Below are 18860 nucleotides of genomic sequence, written 5' to 3' on the forward strand. Positions count from 1 at the left end.
CTTTGCTGCCTTCAGCCTAATTGTTGCTTCTGCAACATCTGGTCCAGGATCAGCCATGCTTCCTCTATTAAAGCAGGAAATCTGCCTTTTCTTGTGCAGGAAGATTAGTTTGCTGCCAGCAATCACTAAAAATGTTGCTCTTTTTTTTGCAGGCCGTGCAGAACCGCTGCGTCATTTGCAATTGTAATTTCAAGTACAATTAAAGAAGTTAAATGATTGTGTAAATGTAGAACAAGCCGAGTCTTTGTGCTCAAGGGTGCATGAACCTGCCGCCCATGGCTGGCTGCTCCGATAAAAGCGCTAATGAAAGAATGTAGCACTGTGCAAATGACAAACTCGAGTGTTGCGGACCTGCGGCCTCGCTTGCCTCTTCTTGCCTCTGTCATGTGACGGCATGGAAGATGACGCTACAGCAGGTACTTTGGGGGGGGGGGGGCTTTCATAAATTTACAGTACTCGGCTTCTATGCTCTCCATTGTTGCATTTTCCTGGTTTTCTGGTATATTCCACTTGTATTATACGGTTTAAAAATAACTGTTCAATAGTTATTTCAAAATCACATATTCTAGAGTTGTAATTATAATATAGTGAAACCATCAGCTGTATTTATTTTTTTTTTATTTTTAAGATTATCATACTGGCCCATGCCAAGCCAAAAAAGTACCTTTTCATTCAGTTAACGTATTTCTGGGCATGCCTGCTCATGTCTTTTAGACTAAACATGCTAACATGTACATAGGTTAAATACATATATTCCGCTTATATTATACGGTTTAAAAAGAATAACTGTTCTCACGCTTTTCAATAAAGATATTTCAAAATAACACATTCTAGAGTTAGAACTGTGATATTTTTGCCCAAGGTTATCATACTGGCCTATGCCTAGCCAAAAAAGTACCGTTTCATTCAGTTAACCTATTTCTGGGCATGCCTGCTCATGTCTTTAAGACTAAACATGCTAACATGTACATATGTTAAATACATACATTCCACTTATATTATATGGTTTAAAAATAATAACTGTTCTGACGCTTTTCAATAAAGATATTTCAAAATAACACATTAGGCAAAAGGGCATGCCTGCTCATGTCTTAACTAAATATGCTCACAGACCACACGGTGGCCTAGTGGTTAGCATGTTGGCCACACAGTTATCTGGTAGATTGCATGTTCTCCCTGGTTTTCAACAAGCAGACAAACTTGTTGTGAATGCTGCGGCGGGGGCGGAGCTGATCGGACCGATAACATATGGGCCGATATCGATACCGGGCTTTTTCCCTGACATCGCTCCTAGTTTTGGCAATATTTACTATATTCTGTTATTGTGGGAATGCATGGAAGGGAGGTGATGTCATCAACCACCTCAATAAAGTTTCTTCAAAGTTCCTTTTAACGCTTTTCCACTCATTGTCACCCTTATGTTGTATTTTGATGCCGTTGTCTTTTCCCATGATGCTCTTGGCGGCGGCGGCGGCGCCACATGACCACAAACGTTGAAAGAACACAAAAGCACAAAAAAGTGGAGGCCAGCCGGAGCAGAGGCGGCGGTCTCCGGGCTCGGCGTCCGCTCGGTCCTCGCCGTCCAGCCGGCCCGCTCCGACTGTGAGCCGACGCTAATCAGATTGCTCTGATCCCTCCGGAGCTTCCCATGTTTTGAACACCTTCAAGGACCACATGGTGCTAGGGGCATCAAGACAACTAAATGAGAAACCAGAAGAGGTTTTTTGTGACGCCTGGGGCCTCTTCGCTTTTCAAGGCGGCCGCCCATTCACATGGCACCACCCTGAAAAGAAAAGATAAGAAAAGAGTCCTACAGGGGGTGTGGATGAGTAAACTTGGTAGGAAAATGTCCCGACCTGAAGTAATAATCAATTTATGGCCTTTGATGCGGGGGAGATTCGTTAGCAGGGAAATTGAAAAGCGCGAGGAGAAAAGGGGGGGGGGGGGGGCGAGATGCTCAAACATGGCGGCTGTTTTCTCTCAAACGGTGTAATGAGATCACTAACATCTTGAGGCGGCACCATGGCGGCCAAACAAGGAGATGAAAGGTGAATGGGCCCGGGTTCCTGCTGGCGGCTTCACAAGAACTTTAATAGCGCGGCGCCCTGCGGAAGGTTCATATTTAAGAGCTTAATGGCAGGACGCCTTTTGGCTTTTGTCATCAGATCATGAAGGACTCGCTCGTCGGTCCTTTGATGACTACACCTCTCAGGTGAGCTTTGTTTGTCATCAAATAAACTATATCGTTATGATCAACGTCAGTGCGGCACTACAACGTCACCGGAGGTAAAGATGGCCGCCCTCCGGACGTCTATGGAGGTGAGCGAGCAGATCGGCCGTCAACACGGAATGTCCATTTTTTGCAATCAATGCAGCGGCTTTCAATGGGGATTGGGGGGGGGGGGCTTTCTACTGGGGATTAGTTTTGGTGACTTAAGAAGGCCGACTACCTCGGTGCCCCCGCCATCTGCGAGTGCACCCCCCCCAGCCTGCTGACGGCCAAGCCTTTCACTGCCGCTAACAAGGCATCTCCACAGCACAGACCCACTCCAAGTAATTAAATCAATCCCTTTGTGTCCCCCGATATTCCCCTCCAGTGGGTGGACGGGGTGTGGAGGGGCGGGTGGGTGTGTGGGGGGCTAGCTGGCCAAGATCTGATTATGGCTCTTCATGCATATTCAGACCTAAACTTCCAGCACAATCTCAGACTTTTTAATACGTGCGTCGGTCTCACGCTTCCTCTTTTTTGTGCGTTTTCCCGCTAAACATGTATTTACTTGTCGTCCGAGCACGAGGAGGCGTGTTTGAGAGAAAGCCATAAGATGAGGAGAAGTTAGGGTTGCAGCCCCAAAGACAAATTGGATTAGCAAGTATTGGATTAAAGGTAAAACGGAGGGATAACAAACAAGAAAAGCTGCCTGTGATCACAGGCTTTAATATATTTCTTCTCTCCCTCCTCCTTTTCTGTCTTTCTTTTGAGGGGGACAGAGCCCAGGCTTAAGACAGACTTATTAAAACTGGGATTAATTTGTAATGCTCCCCTAACCCTGAGGGTCAACCGCAGATTTGTTATCTAAAGCAAACAGGAAAAAATGTACTAGAACAAGGCAAGCAGGCTTTAAGTGGGCGTCTGCGGGCCTCGGGGGGCGATGAGTGCTTTGTGGCGACGTGTCAACCGCGAAATATCGACGAGCGCCACCACAGCAAGGAACCATCATGCTTTCACATCTCGGACATCAGCGTCATGGAAGAGAGTTTGATAGCTCCAAGAGTCAATAGAAAATAATCGTTAATAAGGAGATCGGTGGTTCCTGCATGTTGTGTTTTTGGGTAATTCTCCTGAGAGGGGAACCGGGGAGGGTGCACGACACACACACACTATAGGGACTTGAAGTTATTACCGAACAGTTACATGACCATTACAAATAAACATCTTCCATGGCATCTATTAATAATGTAGCTGCGTGATGATGTGTCTTAAAGGGGACCTGTTATGCTTTTTTCCACTTTTCTGACCAATAAATGCAGTTAAAATGTTGGATTCCCGTGTTAAACCATGCCAAAGTTTCAGATAATGAGGTTTGCGCATTTGGAAGTGAGCCCTGAAAGAAGTTTAAGATGGCTCAAACACTCGGTTTCAGAAGGTGTGGTAAAACCGGATCTTTGTGATGTCACAAAGAAGCGGACTTCCTTATATGGGCGGGGATGTAAGCCAGATAAGCTCTCTGCCCTCCTCTGCTCTTCTTTTGTTTTTTCGTTGCTACGGCTCGTAAGGGGAAAGCCACACGTTTTTCCAATTCCTAAAGACGCCACCTTCGGGTGGTTGGACTTCCTGATTCCTGACCAGCAAAACAAAAATATTAGCATCTGTCAACGGCATTTCACACTGGACTGGTTTGTAAACACGGGCCAGTATGCAGCTGGACTAGCCAACAAACTTTCTGAAACCTGACACCTTTCCAACTTTACTTGGTCACATGGAAGAGTCAGAAGAGCAAGCCGTAATTAACAGTTTATAGTTTACAGTTTAAAAGCTCTTATATAGTGTACATACAGGGAGCAGCGTTGCTAATAGCCTTTTCTCACCACAGTCAGTGGCTCTACCCGAGTTTTTTTAAACACTGGTAGTCCCGCAAAAAGGATTAGACGTAACAGATACTGTAGAAAACTCTAAAACCATTGAGAGACTTCCTGAACTAACCTCTTTTTTTGAGAAACTTGGGACTGTCCAGTCCAGGGATCCAACACATATGGCTGTATGTTCAAAGGCGACATCTTGGAAAGATACATCGCTGTTTATTATCAACTCCTATACCGTTTATCAACTCCTATACAGTTGGGTTCGAAGTTAGCAGCACAAACCGGAGGTCCTTCTAAGCACTCGGAGTGCAAATTCGGTGTGCCTGGAGGCGGGCCGTGGGTGGAATAAATTAAAACAGACTGTTTTCGCGAGACGCAAAAAATCCAAATAAATACAACTGAATAGGTGCAGATCCTGGAGGAACTAGAAATCTTTCTGTGCTGGTTATTGTGTGTGGCTGCTCTATAGGAGTCCACAACTCAATACAAAAGGGCTGAAAAATGAGCATAATAGGTCCTCTTTAATAATAATGTAGTTACATGATGATAATAATTAATAATAATCTATTTACATGATAATGTCGTTACAGTACATCTTGGTGGTTTTAATAATAATCTAGTTGCATGATGACGCGTCTATTAACAGCAATGGATAGATGATAATTAGCGATAATAATGTGGTTACATGATGGTGATGATTAGCAATAATAATCTACTAACATGATGTCTCCATTAAAAATAACAATGTAGTTCCATGAGGAATAATAATGTAGTCGTTACAGCGTAGGAGCTAGCTGTAGTGGATTAGCGTGACTGACTGGTGACAGTGTTGAAATCAATGTATATTAAGGCTTTTTAAAGATTAAGCCATTAACATATTGATGACGTTTTTGTGCTTGCCTCGGGAGATTTGAGAGTTGCTCCACTGACGGAAGAACAAGAAGAAGGAGAGCTGCAGCCCTCATGATTCTCATGGAGGTAAGTCAGGTCATCATCATCATCGTCGTCGTCGTCATCAGGAGATAATGTCATGCAAAAAAGAGAAAAGCGAGTCACTGGGTTGTTTTTAGGATGCATGACAGCCAACGCAGATTGATTTTAGCATTGGGCATTGCTGTGGGAGCTCCTGGCCGTGATTCCCTCCCGCACCTGATAAGCTAGCTGATCCAAAGTAAATCAATTCTAATTAGTCCTACGTCCTCATAGCCGGCAGCCTGCAGTCATGTGCACACCTGATATCAGCTCATCTGATGGTTATTACGTGGAGGACTGGTCTTTTCTATCAAGGACATGACACTTTTTGTTGCTCTTTTGTCAGCCGGGCTGCGGAAACGCGAACTGGAAGTAACATTTTAATTCATCAGTGTCCTAACTGTCTTTATTTTGTATTAGTAATATAAGTTATATCAGTTTTCCCTCCTCAGTCAGTATTTTATTCTCTTTTTAAGCATCGGTAGTCCCCCCAAAAACGTATAATGATCACATTTCGACGGCCGATGTTGTCGAAATGCTATGTTACTACTCTTTGATGTCATACGCCGTAAGTCAGGGGTCTCCAGCCAGTAGTTCATGAGCTACCAGTAGCTCAGAACCACTTTTCAAGTAGCTCTCCGAAGGGGTTTATTCATTTAGTATCAACACCTATACCGATAAAATTAGAAAGTGGGTTTCGGCAGTAGTCCGGAAGTCCTGGGGAGTGCTTGGTGTGAGGAATCACTGCGGAGTGGGCATGTCCACCATCCAGTGGGTGGAATAAATTAGAACAGAGCGTTTTGAATAGGAATAGGTGCAGATTCTGGAAGATCTAGAAAGCTTTCTCTGCGGTTTATCGTGTTTAGCTGCTCCATAGGAGTTGACAACTCAATACAAAGGGCCGAAAATTAGCATATTTTAACCGTCCCTCTTATTTTCGGGATGTTGTCCACATTTGAGCTGCTTGGATTGGCTTTTTTCCACTTTCTGAGCATTTTATAATGCCTAATTTCACTTCACTTTCACTTTCACTTTTCTAATCTTACATCCCGAGGGACTACATATTCTTCTGCTATGTGTATGTAACTAGCTCTATAGGTTTTTTTGTACAGTATTGATTAATCATTTGTATCGTATCATATCTTGACTTATACTGGATTGTTTAGCTTGTTTTGTAAACACAAACGTATCACAAAGTGGCCCTTAAATGATTTGCTAAGCAGTCTAAAAGAATCAAGAAGGTAACCATGTGACTCCACCTACGCTCGGCTGATTGATTGTTCCACTTTTATTTAATTTTTATGATGTATTTGTCTCTTAAAAGTTGATGTGGTGCAGGAGCACTTTGGTGTCTTTCCAGCTCTGATAAGCTCTTTAGACCCTGACAATCAATATGTAATCCTGTGCAGGAGCTTATCCGCCGGACCGACCGGGACGTTGTTGAGCCTTTGTTTGGTTCGGGTCGTCTATGGTTCTGTGCTACACATTGATTAGCTGCACCGCTACAATCCTATCACGACGATGGGGAGAACTCTCGTCTGGCCTCCTGCACGCTGCGGGCCAGCCAGGTGACGCTATGAAGACAAGTTTGGACATCATTAATCTTTGCTTTTTCTTTGACTTTTAATTTTCCAAGACCCAAGCGTGAGGTGACCGATGGAAGGAGACGATGACGTCATGCGTACCATCGTGTCCAAACGTCTTCTCGTTTGCATTTGGGTGCAAAGATTGGTGGTCTTTCGATATTTCGATGTGGGGTGAGCGTGCATTCCTGAGTGGTGGCAGCGCTCACATGGTTACCACGGCAACGCTTTGTTGGACATTTCTGAATGGACACAAGTTTAAACGTGATCGCCTGAGGAAGAACACAGTGAAAGAGACAAGAACGTGGTGGTGGTTGGGGGGGGGGGTGGTAGGGGGAGCATAATCCTAAAAGGATTGGAAGTTAACCCCCCCCCCCCCCCCAACCACCCCCCACCCCCACCCCCCCAATGCACACACTGTGTTGAGGGGTGATGGGTACTGGACGGGGTCAGTTGGTCTCATGGTTCTGGGGTCTGATTCCACCCCCCTCCCCACCTTGGTTGTGTTCTTAATGAGAGGGGAGGGACACTGTGGCTTTGATTGACAGTTTCACCAACCCCTCTCTGAATTGACACTGCTGGTACCGGTTCTGGTACTGGTTCTGGTTCTAGAGCTTTGTTTTTATTCCGGAAGTCTGCTGCACAAACAAAGCTCACTAATGTAAAAAAAAAAAAACACAGGCCGGGCCGGGGAAGATCGCAAGAGTCCCGCCGGCCGGCACTGGTCGAGTTTCAAGCTCGCATTAAGCTCCGCCTCTGCGTCTCAATGCCAGCTGTACTTTTAAGGGAGAAACCTGGGTAGGACCTTCTGGAGAGTTTGGTGCAGGTGAGAGGACACCACAAAGATGATTGGCGGAGGGAAAGTTCTTCAAGCTATTTCATTTTCATCACGCCTACTGGACCTTTGGACCTGACTCTGTGTGTGTGTGTGTGTGTGTGTTCCTTAGGTGTATTCCATGGAGCAAAGGTGTTCAGTGTGTGTACCTGACATAGCATAGCACCACAAACACCAGCACCTTTTGTCACAAAAACAAAGAAAAATTGCTGTGTGAAAGATTCCATGATTTTCCCAGTGACTCCAGTGGCATCATCAACTGGCTTGTTAGCTAAGTTTTCATGTTATTATATTATATACTATATATATATTATTATATTAACACAGCTTCACTTCTTCTTCACTTGGATGACATTTAATAATGAAGCATGAAATATAGGCTCTAACTCCAAAAATGTTCCATTATTAATATTGAATCCTCCTTTCGGGAAATTCACTTATCATGGTCCAGTCTGGAAACAATAAACCGTGATAAACGAGGGATGTCTGTATTGCACAGATCATCGTAAGAACGCTGTTTGATGAGGTCCAACTAGATGGTATTTTCAAAAACGTTGTCGGGGGCCACATAAAATTATGTGGTGGACCACATTTGGTGTGCGGGCCTTGAGTTTGTCTGCTCAGAAGTCATTCATTTTCTACCGCTTATCCTCACAAGGGTGCTGGAGCCTATCCCAACTGTCTTGGGGCGAGAGGCGGGGTACACTCTGTACTGGTGGCCAGCCAATCACAGGGCACATATAGACAAACAACCATTCACACTCACATTCATACCTATGGACAATTTGGAATGTGGGAGGAAACCGGAGTACCCGGAGAAAACCCATGCATGCACGGGAAGAACATGCACACAGGTCTAGCTATGAGGTCTGCGCGCTAACCACTCGACCACCGTGCAACCTGCTAAGAAGTCACACCGTTTATGGGGACAAAGCTTATTATTATTACCAGTGGTGTAGCTGTATTAGTATCAACATTTCAACTCTTTAGCACCTATATGGGAATAATTGTTCCCAAATTCAAGGTTTTCCCACAATATGGTGAAGGTGTGAATCAGTCCATAACAAAATATTTTCTGCTTTAAGCTGGCATTTCTCCACAGCACGTGGAACACTAACACGGCGGTACATCGTCTTTGTCTTCATATGCACGCCGGCAGAACAAAGTGGCGTCCTGCAGTTTGACTTGTGGAGCAACGGGACAGCACTTGGGTGGACTTTTAAGGGCGCTGCATGGACACCGCCAATCATTTATGACACAGGCGAGCACACTAATAATAAATAGCTCATATAAACTGCCAACATACACACCAATAAGATTGTGTTTAAAATGAGTTTTAAATTCTAAGTGTATTTGGAAAGAAGTGGTTAGCTGTCATACCTGGAACCCGGCAGCATGCAGCATTCCTGCCCGGCTTGTCTTCCTCCCTTGCAGCCTGCACACAAACACACTCTGCTTCACTTTCTCTTCGCTATAAAGTCCACACAAGTGGCAGCATCCTGTGACATTACTGACAAGCTCGGATTTACTGGATGGACAACAAGAGCAAGCACAAGGGAAGCCCACCAGCACCTCCTCACACACACTCTGGCCCGCCTGATCCCAGGATTTACTGGCTTAGTATTAACAAAATACTCCAGCAATTTGGGATTAGAGCCCCCAAAAAACCCCCACAATAACGACAACCCAGTCCACTTGATATCTTGATACTTGTGGTCAACGTGTGGATTAGCTGACATGTAGAACACATTAGTCTTTTTATTCCTTCATCACATTCACTTTCAAGGCCTCATTTTCACCTTCCTGTTTTGGGCTTTTATTTCATTGCACCGTTTAAAAGAATATCTTTCATTTGTATATCTAATTATGAAGTATATTTTACAATATGCTTGTTGAGGTAAAGACATGTTTAGATACATATAGTAATTGTTTATTTGGAACAAAGTTGCAAGAAGCACATCATTCCCAAAATGGAGAAGAAAAAAAACAGGTTTATCTAGTAAAAGGAATTTAAGTGCATTTGTCAAATTAATAACTATATAATTATTATATCCATGCATAGTGTACATTTAGCTTTTTGTCATAAAATTTAGGTTACATATTGTGTAACTAAGAACTGAGTTTTTTTAATTGAATATATTTGAACTGAAAAAAATAAATAAATTTCACTTTAAATGCTTTAATTTAGCTAATAGCTATTGTTTTTACTTGAGGTGTTTTATAGTCAGGCAGTTGTGCATGGTTTTGTTTTAAATGCTTTTCCTATATTGAAGATGTTTAAAAAAACAGTTGTTTTGAGATGTTTGAATTTAGTTTAAGAAAGTTAATTCTTAAAGTAAATTAAGTTTGTTGACACGAGCTAGCCTTTAAGCTAGGTGAATGCAGAAAGTCATAATGTTCTTTAGTGAAAAAAAGACATGTGACCCACTTTATGTCAGAGGAAACATTAATTAAACCCAAAACATATTAATTGTAGTAAAAATGTGAGAGTGGAGTTGCAAAAACTCATCTTTTTAGTCGTTGCTGTATTCTTGTGGACGTCGATCTTCACCTCAACTTTGTTAGCTAAACTTTTGACGCGTCACGTGAAAACAGCATTTTCACAAGTGGGTGGGAGCTTTGTGAGCAATCAGGGAATCTGATTGGTTGTCCAGGTCGGCAAGGGGATGTGATAGCGGGCTGTGATTGGCTGACTTGGAGAAGGCCAGCTGCTTGCTTGACTCTTAGGCCAGATCAGGAGCGACCAGCGTCAATCAGCGGCTGACAGACGAGATGCCTGAAGGACCCAAATACTTTTAAATAAATTTATATTTTACTTTAAAAAAAATAACTTTAACTTATTTAATTGCTTCTTGGACAAACGAAGCTGATTAAAACCTCCTCGATGTGGATATTTGTTGATGTTTTTATGAGGATATAATCACTTTTAGCAGGATTTTCTATTTATTTTTAAAGGAAACCCACAAAGAAAGGTGAGATTATACTCAATTTGATTTATTTCATTTTTATAATTTATCGCGAACACCCATGAAATGGTTATTCCACTCCATTGCAGGTATTTTGAGTTTTTTGTTGTTGTTGAGTAAATGCAAATGTTAGAGAAGTGGGAATGGAAATACAAACAGCATCAATTTAGCATAATAAACCTTAGTCATTAGTCAACAATAGTGCTAATTGCCGTCCTGTAGATCTCATCTCAATTCTAATGGGCCGCATTTGCACACAACATTGCCGGCTTCGGGCCCTTCCTGCGGGGATGGAAATGACTCCATCTTCTTCTCTTGTTGCTCCAACAAGGCAACATTCTCCTGCTAATTGTCTAATTACATTGTTTTCCACTAACGTTGACGCTATTCAACCTGCAAGTCATTATGCACAACATCTCGGATTATTTACGTCTTATTTATTTATTTTTCTCTCAGTTGAAATGACAGAGATGTCTTTCAGTGGAGTAGTAGTTATTTTTTACAATTGTATAATAAATGATCACAATTAGCACATTAATTATTCAAACCAAAATGAATTAATTAATTAATTTTAACCACCAGGTAAAATGTGTAATTGTAAAAGTATGAATTCAAATGTGAAAATAACTTTTTATTTAACCTCTTACTATTTTTTAATATGTAAAAATGTTTAAAATTCAACACACTGAAGGGTACATGAAGGTCATTTAAGTCCTGTATTTTTATTAATTTATTTTTCCACCATCTAGTATCCTTTTGAGTTAAAATAAAGACGGCGTTCGTTCGTTTTGTTCATGTAAAATAATAATTTGGCTAACTAAAGTGTGAAATATTATTTATTACAATTGTATTCAAATAAAAAGTTTTCATCTAGATGGTAGAGTAGAACTTTTGGGGTTTTTTAATGATAAAAGTTGTATGAAAGTTGGAAACCTGCGCGTCACAAAGTACAATAAAAGCATACAAAGTAAATAAACGTACTGTTGTACTACAGCAGGACGTCTCCAGTGGACCTGATCTTTGTTCCCGGGCCGGTCCGAGCGGGTCTACCCGCCTGGAGCATGATGTCTTACCTCAAACAGGGCCCGTACGGCATGAACGGACTGGGCCTGAGCGGAGCCGCCATGGACCTGCTGCACCCTTCAGTGGGCTACCCTGGTAGGGCCACCTTAACCTTCAGCTTCCACGCACCCTTTCCGCCCCTTATAAGAAACATTTTCAGGTGGATCATAAAGTTAGAAAGGTACCGTACATGTGTCCTCACCGGGCTTCCTCTTACAGCCAACCCCCGGAAGCAGCGCAGGGAGCGGACCACTTTTACCCGAACCCAGCTGGACATCCTGGAGGCTCTGTTCGCCAAGACCCGCTACCCGGACATCTTCATGAGGGAGGAGGTGGCCCTCAAGATCAACCTGCCCGAGTCCAGAGTCCAGGTCAGTGCCGATCCGAAACGGAACGTTTATTTTTATGAACAATAATTTAAAAACAATAAAATAAAAAGTGCATGGCCGATAATGGCTTTAAAAACTGACAATTTGAACGAATAGAGATTTTTTTAAATTGTCGTTCAAACCTACATTTGGAAGATATACATATGGAAATCGGACACATAATTCATGAACAGCCAATGGAATCGAACCCAGGAAAGCTCCATGAAAATGGCTTCAGAGTCAATGCAATAAAAAGGTTTGCTTTGCTTCCAAACCTTTCAATTGGAACACGTTCATTGAGGAATGAGAGTCATTAGAGTGTAAAAAGAAATGAAGCAGTGTGCTTAAACTGGAGTTTAAAACACGTTAACTTTGCAAGTTAGCCCACGGTGGGTGTGTCCAAACTTTTTCCACCAGGGGCCCCATGCATGTGGAAAATGAAAGAATGCCAAAGGGCCTATTTGATATTTTGTAAATATGCTAAAAAGTTATGAACTGTATGTTTAAAAATGTGAGCTTTGTGTTAAAAGTGAAAAATCCTACTATAGCATCAACTTCACTGTTGCTCTTTTTCTCCTCATTTGTGCAAATTTTAAACAAATATTTTAGCTGTCATATGAAATCATCATCAACGTTTTTCATAATATTACGACTTGAAAAACGTCTTTCTTGAATATTTCATCTTTATGCCACTAAAAATAACTTTAAAAATGTGACTTTTTCTTGTTGGATTACAACATTTTAGTAACATTTCTGCCACAGGCCAATAAAAAATGGCCACTTCCTGTCTATGTTCTTCTTGTAGATTTTGTGTGAAGGTATAGTGATGTAAAAAGTTTTGTTTAAGTGGTTCTCCAAAGTAATGTTCTACTGTCCAGGGTGTCCCTGAAGTAAACATTCATATACTATAGTTCAAAATATTAATAATTATATATAATAATTATAATCATGATATAAATGATTATAATCATAATTATAATATACATTTTAATTTTTATAACAATTATAAAAATAAAAATATTTTATATTTTATTTATATATTATAATATATATAATTATATATATAATTTTGTTTGTCTTCTTTAATTATAATATATATAATTATCATATATATGATAATTATATATCATATATATGAGAACTTATCATATATATGATAATTATAATTATAATTAATTATATGATTATTATAATATATAATTTTTAATATTTTGAACTATAGTATATGAATGTTTACTTCAGGGACAGACTTCAGGGACAATTACAATTATAATTACAATTATAATTATATATAATGATAAATAACAATAATGAACATAAGACATATTTTTTAATGTGTACATTAAAAAAATGTACACACCACCTCAGTAACGACTGTTTTTATGTATTCATTTAATTAAATGAAACATTTACATTATATGAAGTATATTATCTATGTGTATTATATTTCCAAAAAGTGAGAAAGTGCGTGCCAGTGTGTGTAGTGTCATGTGATGAAGTGCTGACCTTTGACCCGTCCTTGGTCAGGTGTGGTTCAAGAACCGGAGAGCCAAATGTCGGCAGCAGCAGCAGCAGAGCAGCAGTAAAGTAAAAGCCCTGAAGAAGAAGTCGTCTCCCAGCAGAGACAGCAGCGGCTCCGACAGCAGCGGACAGTTCACGCCCCCCGCCGCCTCAAGCTCCGCCTCCTCTTCCTCAGCAGGCCTGATCAGCACCTCTTCCTCTGTCAGCACCCCCGCGTCGTCCATCTGGAGCCCGGCGCCCATCTCCCCGACGGCGACCACGACGCTGCCCGACCCCGTCGCCCCCGCCGCCACCTCCTGCATGCAACGTGCCGTGTCGTCCGCCTCCGGGGGGACAGCATCCTACCCGGTGTCTTACGGCCAAACGGCTGCGGCGTACAGTCAGGGCTACGCGGCGTCAGCATCCGGCTCCTACTTCAGCGGCATGGAGTGCGGTTCGTATTTGGCGCCCATGCACGCCCACCAACTCAGCCCCATGGCGGGCGGCGCCATGGCGGGCCACACCCACCACCCCCATCACATCGCACAGACATCAGGCCACCACCATCACCACCACCATCACCCGCCACACCCCCATCAAGCCTACAGTGCTGCCGGATTGGCCTTCAACTCCTCGGACTGTCTGGACTACAAGGAGCAGACGGCCGCCTCGGCCTGGAAGCTCAACTTCAACACCTCGGAATGTTTAGAATACAAAGATCAGGCGTCATGGCGCTTCCAGATGCTGTGACGTCCATCAGTGGAGACCAGGTGGACATGTCCGTGACTCAGGGGAAGAAGAAGAAGAGGATCAGGTCCATGATTCTTCTTCCAGTCCAGAACTTCCTGAGGAGTTATTCTTCCAAAAGGAAACCCTCCAGAGACAAGGTGGACTTCCATGATGCTGCTAAGACTTCCAGGTTGACCGCTCCCACCTCATCCAGAACCCTGTGGGTTCTCGTCTTGTCAGGGTCCACTGGAGAGCGACTAGCAGCACGTTTTCGTACTTGTTCTTTTCAGAATGTCAATTAGACATCATCGTTTTTACAATAAAGTTCAAGTATTCAAAACTCTTTCTATCTTGTGTGACCAACGTTTGCCTCAAGTACCGTATGTGGCGCTCCACGGCCTCCCGAACATAACATGGTGGAGTGGACCGCCCGTGTAGGACCTGGGATGTTGTCCGCTTCCACAAATTGGGTGCAGATCCTTGCAACTGGGGCCGTGCATTATCACGCTGATACCTTGGGTGATGGACGTGGAGGAAGGGCATCATCATCATCATCATCATCATCATCAAGAGAATGCACCAAACGTACACCCGCCCATAACTGATACCATAACTGATGCCATAACTGATGCCATAAATGATGCCATAACTGATACCATAACTGATGCCATAACTGATACCATAACCGACACCATAACTGACACCATAACTGATACCATAACGGATATCATAACTGATGTCATAACTGATATCATAACTGATGTCATAACTGATACCATAACTGATGTCATAACTGATACTATAACTGACACAATAACTGATACCATAACTGATGTCATAACTGATACCATAACTGATACCATAACTGACACCATAACTGATGTCATAACTGACACCATAACTGACGTCATAACTGACGTCATAACTGACACCATAACTGACACCATAACTGATGCCATAACTGATGTCATAACTGATGTCATAACTGACACCATAACTGATGTCATAACTGACATCATACCTGATACCATAACTGATACCATAACTGATATCGTAACTGATATCATAACTGATACCATAACTGATATAATAACTGATGTCAGAACCGATACCATAACTGATACCATAACTGATATTATAACTGATATCATAACTGATGTCATAAATGATACCATAGCTGATACCATAGCTGATACCATAACTGATGTCATAGCTGATATCATAACTGATGTCATAAATGATACCATAGCTGATACCATAACTGCACTGCAGCACGGACAATATTGAGGGATCAATACTTTCTCACATGACTTTCATCTTGTAAAAGTTGAAATAATTGCTTGTAATTTTAACATTTTTGTGAAAATATTGTGAAATATTTTGGACTTATCCCAGCTGTCTTCGAGCGAGAGGCGGGGTCCACACTGGACTGGTGGCCAGCCAATCACAGGGCACATATAGACAAACAACCATTCACGGCGTAGCGTTATCGGTGGCCGATCCATCGGAGCATCGCTAGTCCGTACCGAAAAGTTGGATTCGGAATTCTTGTGCCGTTACACCTATAGCAGATATTCTATACTGAGCTAGCCACAGTTTGCGCTAAACAAGACGAGCTAACGCCAAAACTGAAATTGGCATCTTCCAAATCCTCAGCGGCGGTACAAAGTGAAGGTCGTGTCAATATCAGTCCCTGAGAAAGCTCAGGCGGTCCCAGCGGCGGCGAGCTCGCATATTCGCAAACATGTCCGTTAGCGTGTTTGCTTGTTTGTGGACACAAACACACAACGCATCTGATCGCAGGAAAAAAGGCACAAATCACGATTCTAATTAACCGTGGCTCCGCCTCCTGTGGCGTCCCTCCAGCAGCTGGATAAACAACATGGCGTCCAGACGGGGGCTACATCCTGCTGCGCTTTGGCGGCATGTGGCGCTGGCGTGTACAAACACCGGGCGGGATTATTTACGGCGTTAAAACAAACACGTCTTGTGTCATCCAAACGTCCCTCAGCTGGTGAGCCGGCACTGCTGATGATGGCAGCGTCGCCGTGGCGACAACAAGACTCGGTTTGAGGTGACTTTGACGTGTCTGACGCTACTAAAATAACATTATTTACCCTCATAATATTATAAGGTTATTCTCGTAGTAGAGTCTTCCAGGTCCTGAAGCAGCAAAACAGCCCCAGACCACCACACTACCACCACCATATTTTATTTATTTACCATTATTTGATTGTTCGGCAGTGGTTTTGGTCTTGGAACTCGGCCATGCAGGCCATTTTTGCTCGGTGTCTTTCTTATGGTGGAGTCATGAACACTGACCTTAGCTGAGGCAAGTGAGGCCTGCACTTGTGGGGTCTTTTGTGACCTCTTGGATGAGTCGTCTCTGTGCTTTTGGTCTTGGAACTCTGCCATGCAGGCCATTTTTGCCCGGTGTTTTTCTTATGGTGGAGTCATGAACAATAATAATAATCATCATCGTCATCGTCATCGTCATCGTCATCGTCATCGTCATCGTAATTGTAATTGTAATTGTAATTGTAATTGTAATTGTAATTGTAATCGTAATCATAATCATCATCATAATCATAATCCATAACAATCATACTAATCATAATAATAAAAATCATAATTACAATCATGGTCATAATAATAATCATAACAATAACCATAATCATCATCATCTCAATCATAATCATAACAATCATAACAATCATAACAATCATAACAATCACAATAATCATAATAATAATGAAATCATAACAACCGTAAAATCATAAAAATCATAAAAATCATAAAAAATCATTAAAATCATAAAAATAAAAATAAAAATCGTAATCATAACCATAATCACAATCATAACCATAATCATCATCACAACCACGATGATAATCATAATCATAATAATCATAATAATCATAATAATCATAATAATCATAATAATCATAATAATCATAATAATCATAATAATCATAATAATCATAATAATCATAATAATCATAATAAACATAACAATTATGACAATCATGATAATCATAATAATCATAACGGACGAGTTGTCATGGCGCCCGCGTGGTGTAATATCATTATGTAAGACTGTTGTCATGGCGATTGTGTGACATAACAATGCGGTTATGCTGACCACATGACGTGAGAATGTTGTCATGGCGACCATGTGATTTTTTTTTTTAACTGTGTGGTGTGTTCGAAAGGGATAACATGTTTAGTTTGGTAAAGTTGGGGGATGGTCGATTGGGCGCTTTTCGATCATTCGTCACTTGAAGAAAACGAAGCTCACCTGCTCAGTGGACCCCCGGGAATCTAACGACATCACCAACACGCCACTTCCTGGTCTCTTCTTCTTCCTGGGAGAGAACAACAGCCAGTGATGGAAGGTTCTAGGATGAAACACATGGATAAGTTGAGGAATATCTACGTGTGTGTGTGTGTGTGTGTGTGTGTGTGTGTGTGTGTGTGTGTGTGTGTGTGTGTGTGTGTGTGTGTGTGTGTGTGTGTGTGTGCAGACTAATTAAAGTGTTGATTGACATCTGGGTGAAACATCAGCTCCCCCGCCTCTTTGTGGAGATTAAAGTGGTCACAGGAGTGTTAATAATTTGACCCCCAAATGTGTTTTAAGTGAAGGGGAGGGGGGTCATTTGAAGATGGACCCTGCCCTCTTGTCTTACCCCCCCTTCTTTTCTCTTGTCTTCTCTTCTTCTTTTATCCTCTTTCATGCTCAGCGACCTCCACTCCTCCTCTTCAATCTCACCACCACTTTACTGTGTGTGTGTCTGTGTGTGTGTGTGTGTGTGAGAGAGAGAGAGAGAGAGAGAGACCTTCCTGCCTCCTTCTTTCCTTCCATCCTTCCTCCCTTCTTTCAAAAGCTCTCCTTTCCTCCTTCCTTCCATCTACGACATCATCATATTCCTTGTCTTCCCCCCAACTCACCAGGTCAAGGTGTCCCGACTTTCCCCTGCTGAAAAAACAGCATAGACCAGCTACCAGCATGGTAGACCAGCGTACCTGGTCTCCAGACCAGTATACCAGCACCAAAACACAATGTCTGCTGGTATGCAGGTCCTCTAGACCAGCATAGACCAGCTACCAGCATGGTAGACCAACATACCTGTTCTCCAGACCAGTATACCAGCACCAAAACCTCCAGACCAGCATAGACCAGCTACCTGCATGGTAAACCAGCTACCAGCATGGTAGACCAGCATATCTGGTCTCCAGACCAGTATACCAGCACCAAAACACAATATATGCTGGTATGCAGGTCCTCTAGACCAGCATAGACCAGCTACCAGCATGGTAGACCAGCATATCTGGTCTCCAGACCAGTATACCAGCACCAAAACACAATATATGCTGGTATGCAGGTCCTCTAGACCAGCATAGACCAGCTACCAGCACGTATGCTGGTCTATGCTGTGTTTTCCACCAGGGTCCCGTTGTGAAGGGGCCGTAGGGAGATGAAGAGCACATTTGAAGAAATAATCTTTTTAAAAGCAGCAAGACTTATTTAGAAAACAGGCTTAGCGTGCATGTAGTTAAACTGATGGAGGGGGAGGAGCCTAATTGTAGTCCGCTGACCCGAAAAGACAAGAATGAGAAGTGGATGTGATGTGTGGCGGCCATGTTGTCCCTCTGCTGACCATCTTCTCTCTCGTGTCTTTTGTAGGCGGCTAATGTGCTAACAATAACATCGTACCGTTTTGAAATAGTTGTCATGGCGACAACAAACATTCACTGCCATTTAGCT

General features: G+C 42.4%; 1 protein-coding gene and 1 long non-coding RNA gene across 2 annotated transcripts in view; one reads left to right on the forward strand and one right to left on the reverse strand.

Annotated features, from left to right (window-relative positions):
• The window catches only part of LOC131119969 (uncharacterized), a 27243-nt gene continuing 8383 nt past the window's right edge, over window positions 1-18860 (reverse strand). Inside the window, exons 2-6 of the long non-coding RNA XR_009126620.1 lie at window positions 16418-17460; window positions 13373-14609; window positions 11510-11848; window positions 8851-8905; window positions 1-5049 (exon numbers count right to left, since the gene is read on the reverse strand). This is a non-coding gene — a long non-coding RNA (uncharacterized LOC131119969). The remainder of the gene's footprint in view (window positions 5050-8850; window positions 8906-11509; window positions 11849-13372; window positions 14610-16417; window positions 17461-18860) is intronic.
• LOC131119966 (homeobox protein OTX1 B-like) lies at window positions 10220-14365 on the forward strand. The gene is made up of 4 exons (XM_058064885.1): window positions 10220-10442; window positions 11431-11594; window positions 11718-11869; window positions 13394-14365. Exons 2-4 carry the CDS (start codon window positions 11498-11500, stop codon window positions 14114-14116), a joined length of 972 nt encoding a protein of 323 aa, XP_057920868.1. The 5' UTR covers window positions 10220-10442; window positions 11431-11497; the 3' UTR covers window positions 14117-14365.

This window comes from Doryrhamphus excisus, chromosome 1, assembly GCF_030265055.1.
Source record: "Doryrhamphus excisus isolate RoL2022-K1 chromosome 1, RoL_Dexc_1.0, whole genome shotgun sequence".
Taxonomy (NCBI): domain Eukaryota; kingdom Metazoa; phylum Chordata; class Actinopteri; order Syngnathiformes; family Syngnathidae; genus Doryrhamphus; species Doryrhamphus excisus.

Excerpts from the sequence above, each read along its gene's own strand:
- LOC131119966 (XM_058064885.1), top strand. The coding sequence starts at position 11,498 with ATGATGTCTTACCTCAAACAGGGCCCGTACGGCATGAACGGACTGGGC. Across the intron at positions 11,595-11,717 it reads CCCTTCAGTGGGCTACCCTG|CCAACCCCCGGAAGCAGCGC; the intron begins GTAGGGCCACCT and ends TTCCTCTTACAG. Across the intron at positions 11,870-13,393 it reads TGCCCGAGTCCAGAGTCCAG|GTGTGGTTCAAGAACCGGAG; the intron begins GTCAGTGCCGAT and ends GTCCTTGGTCAG.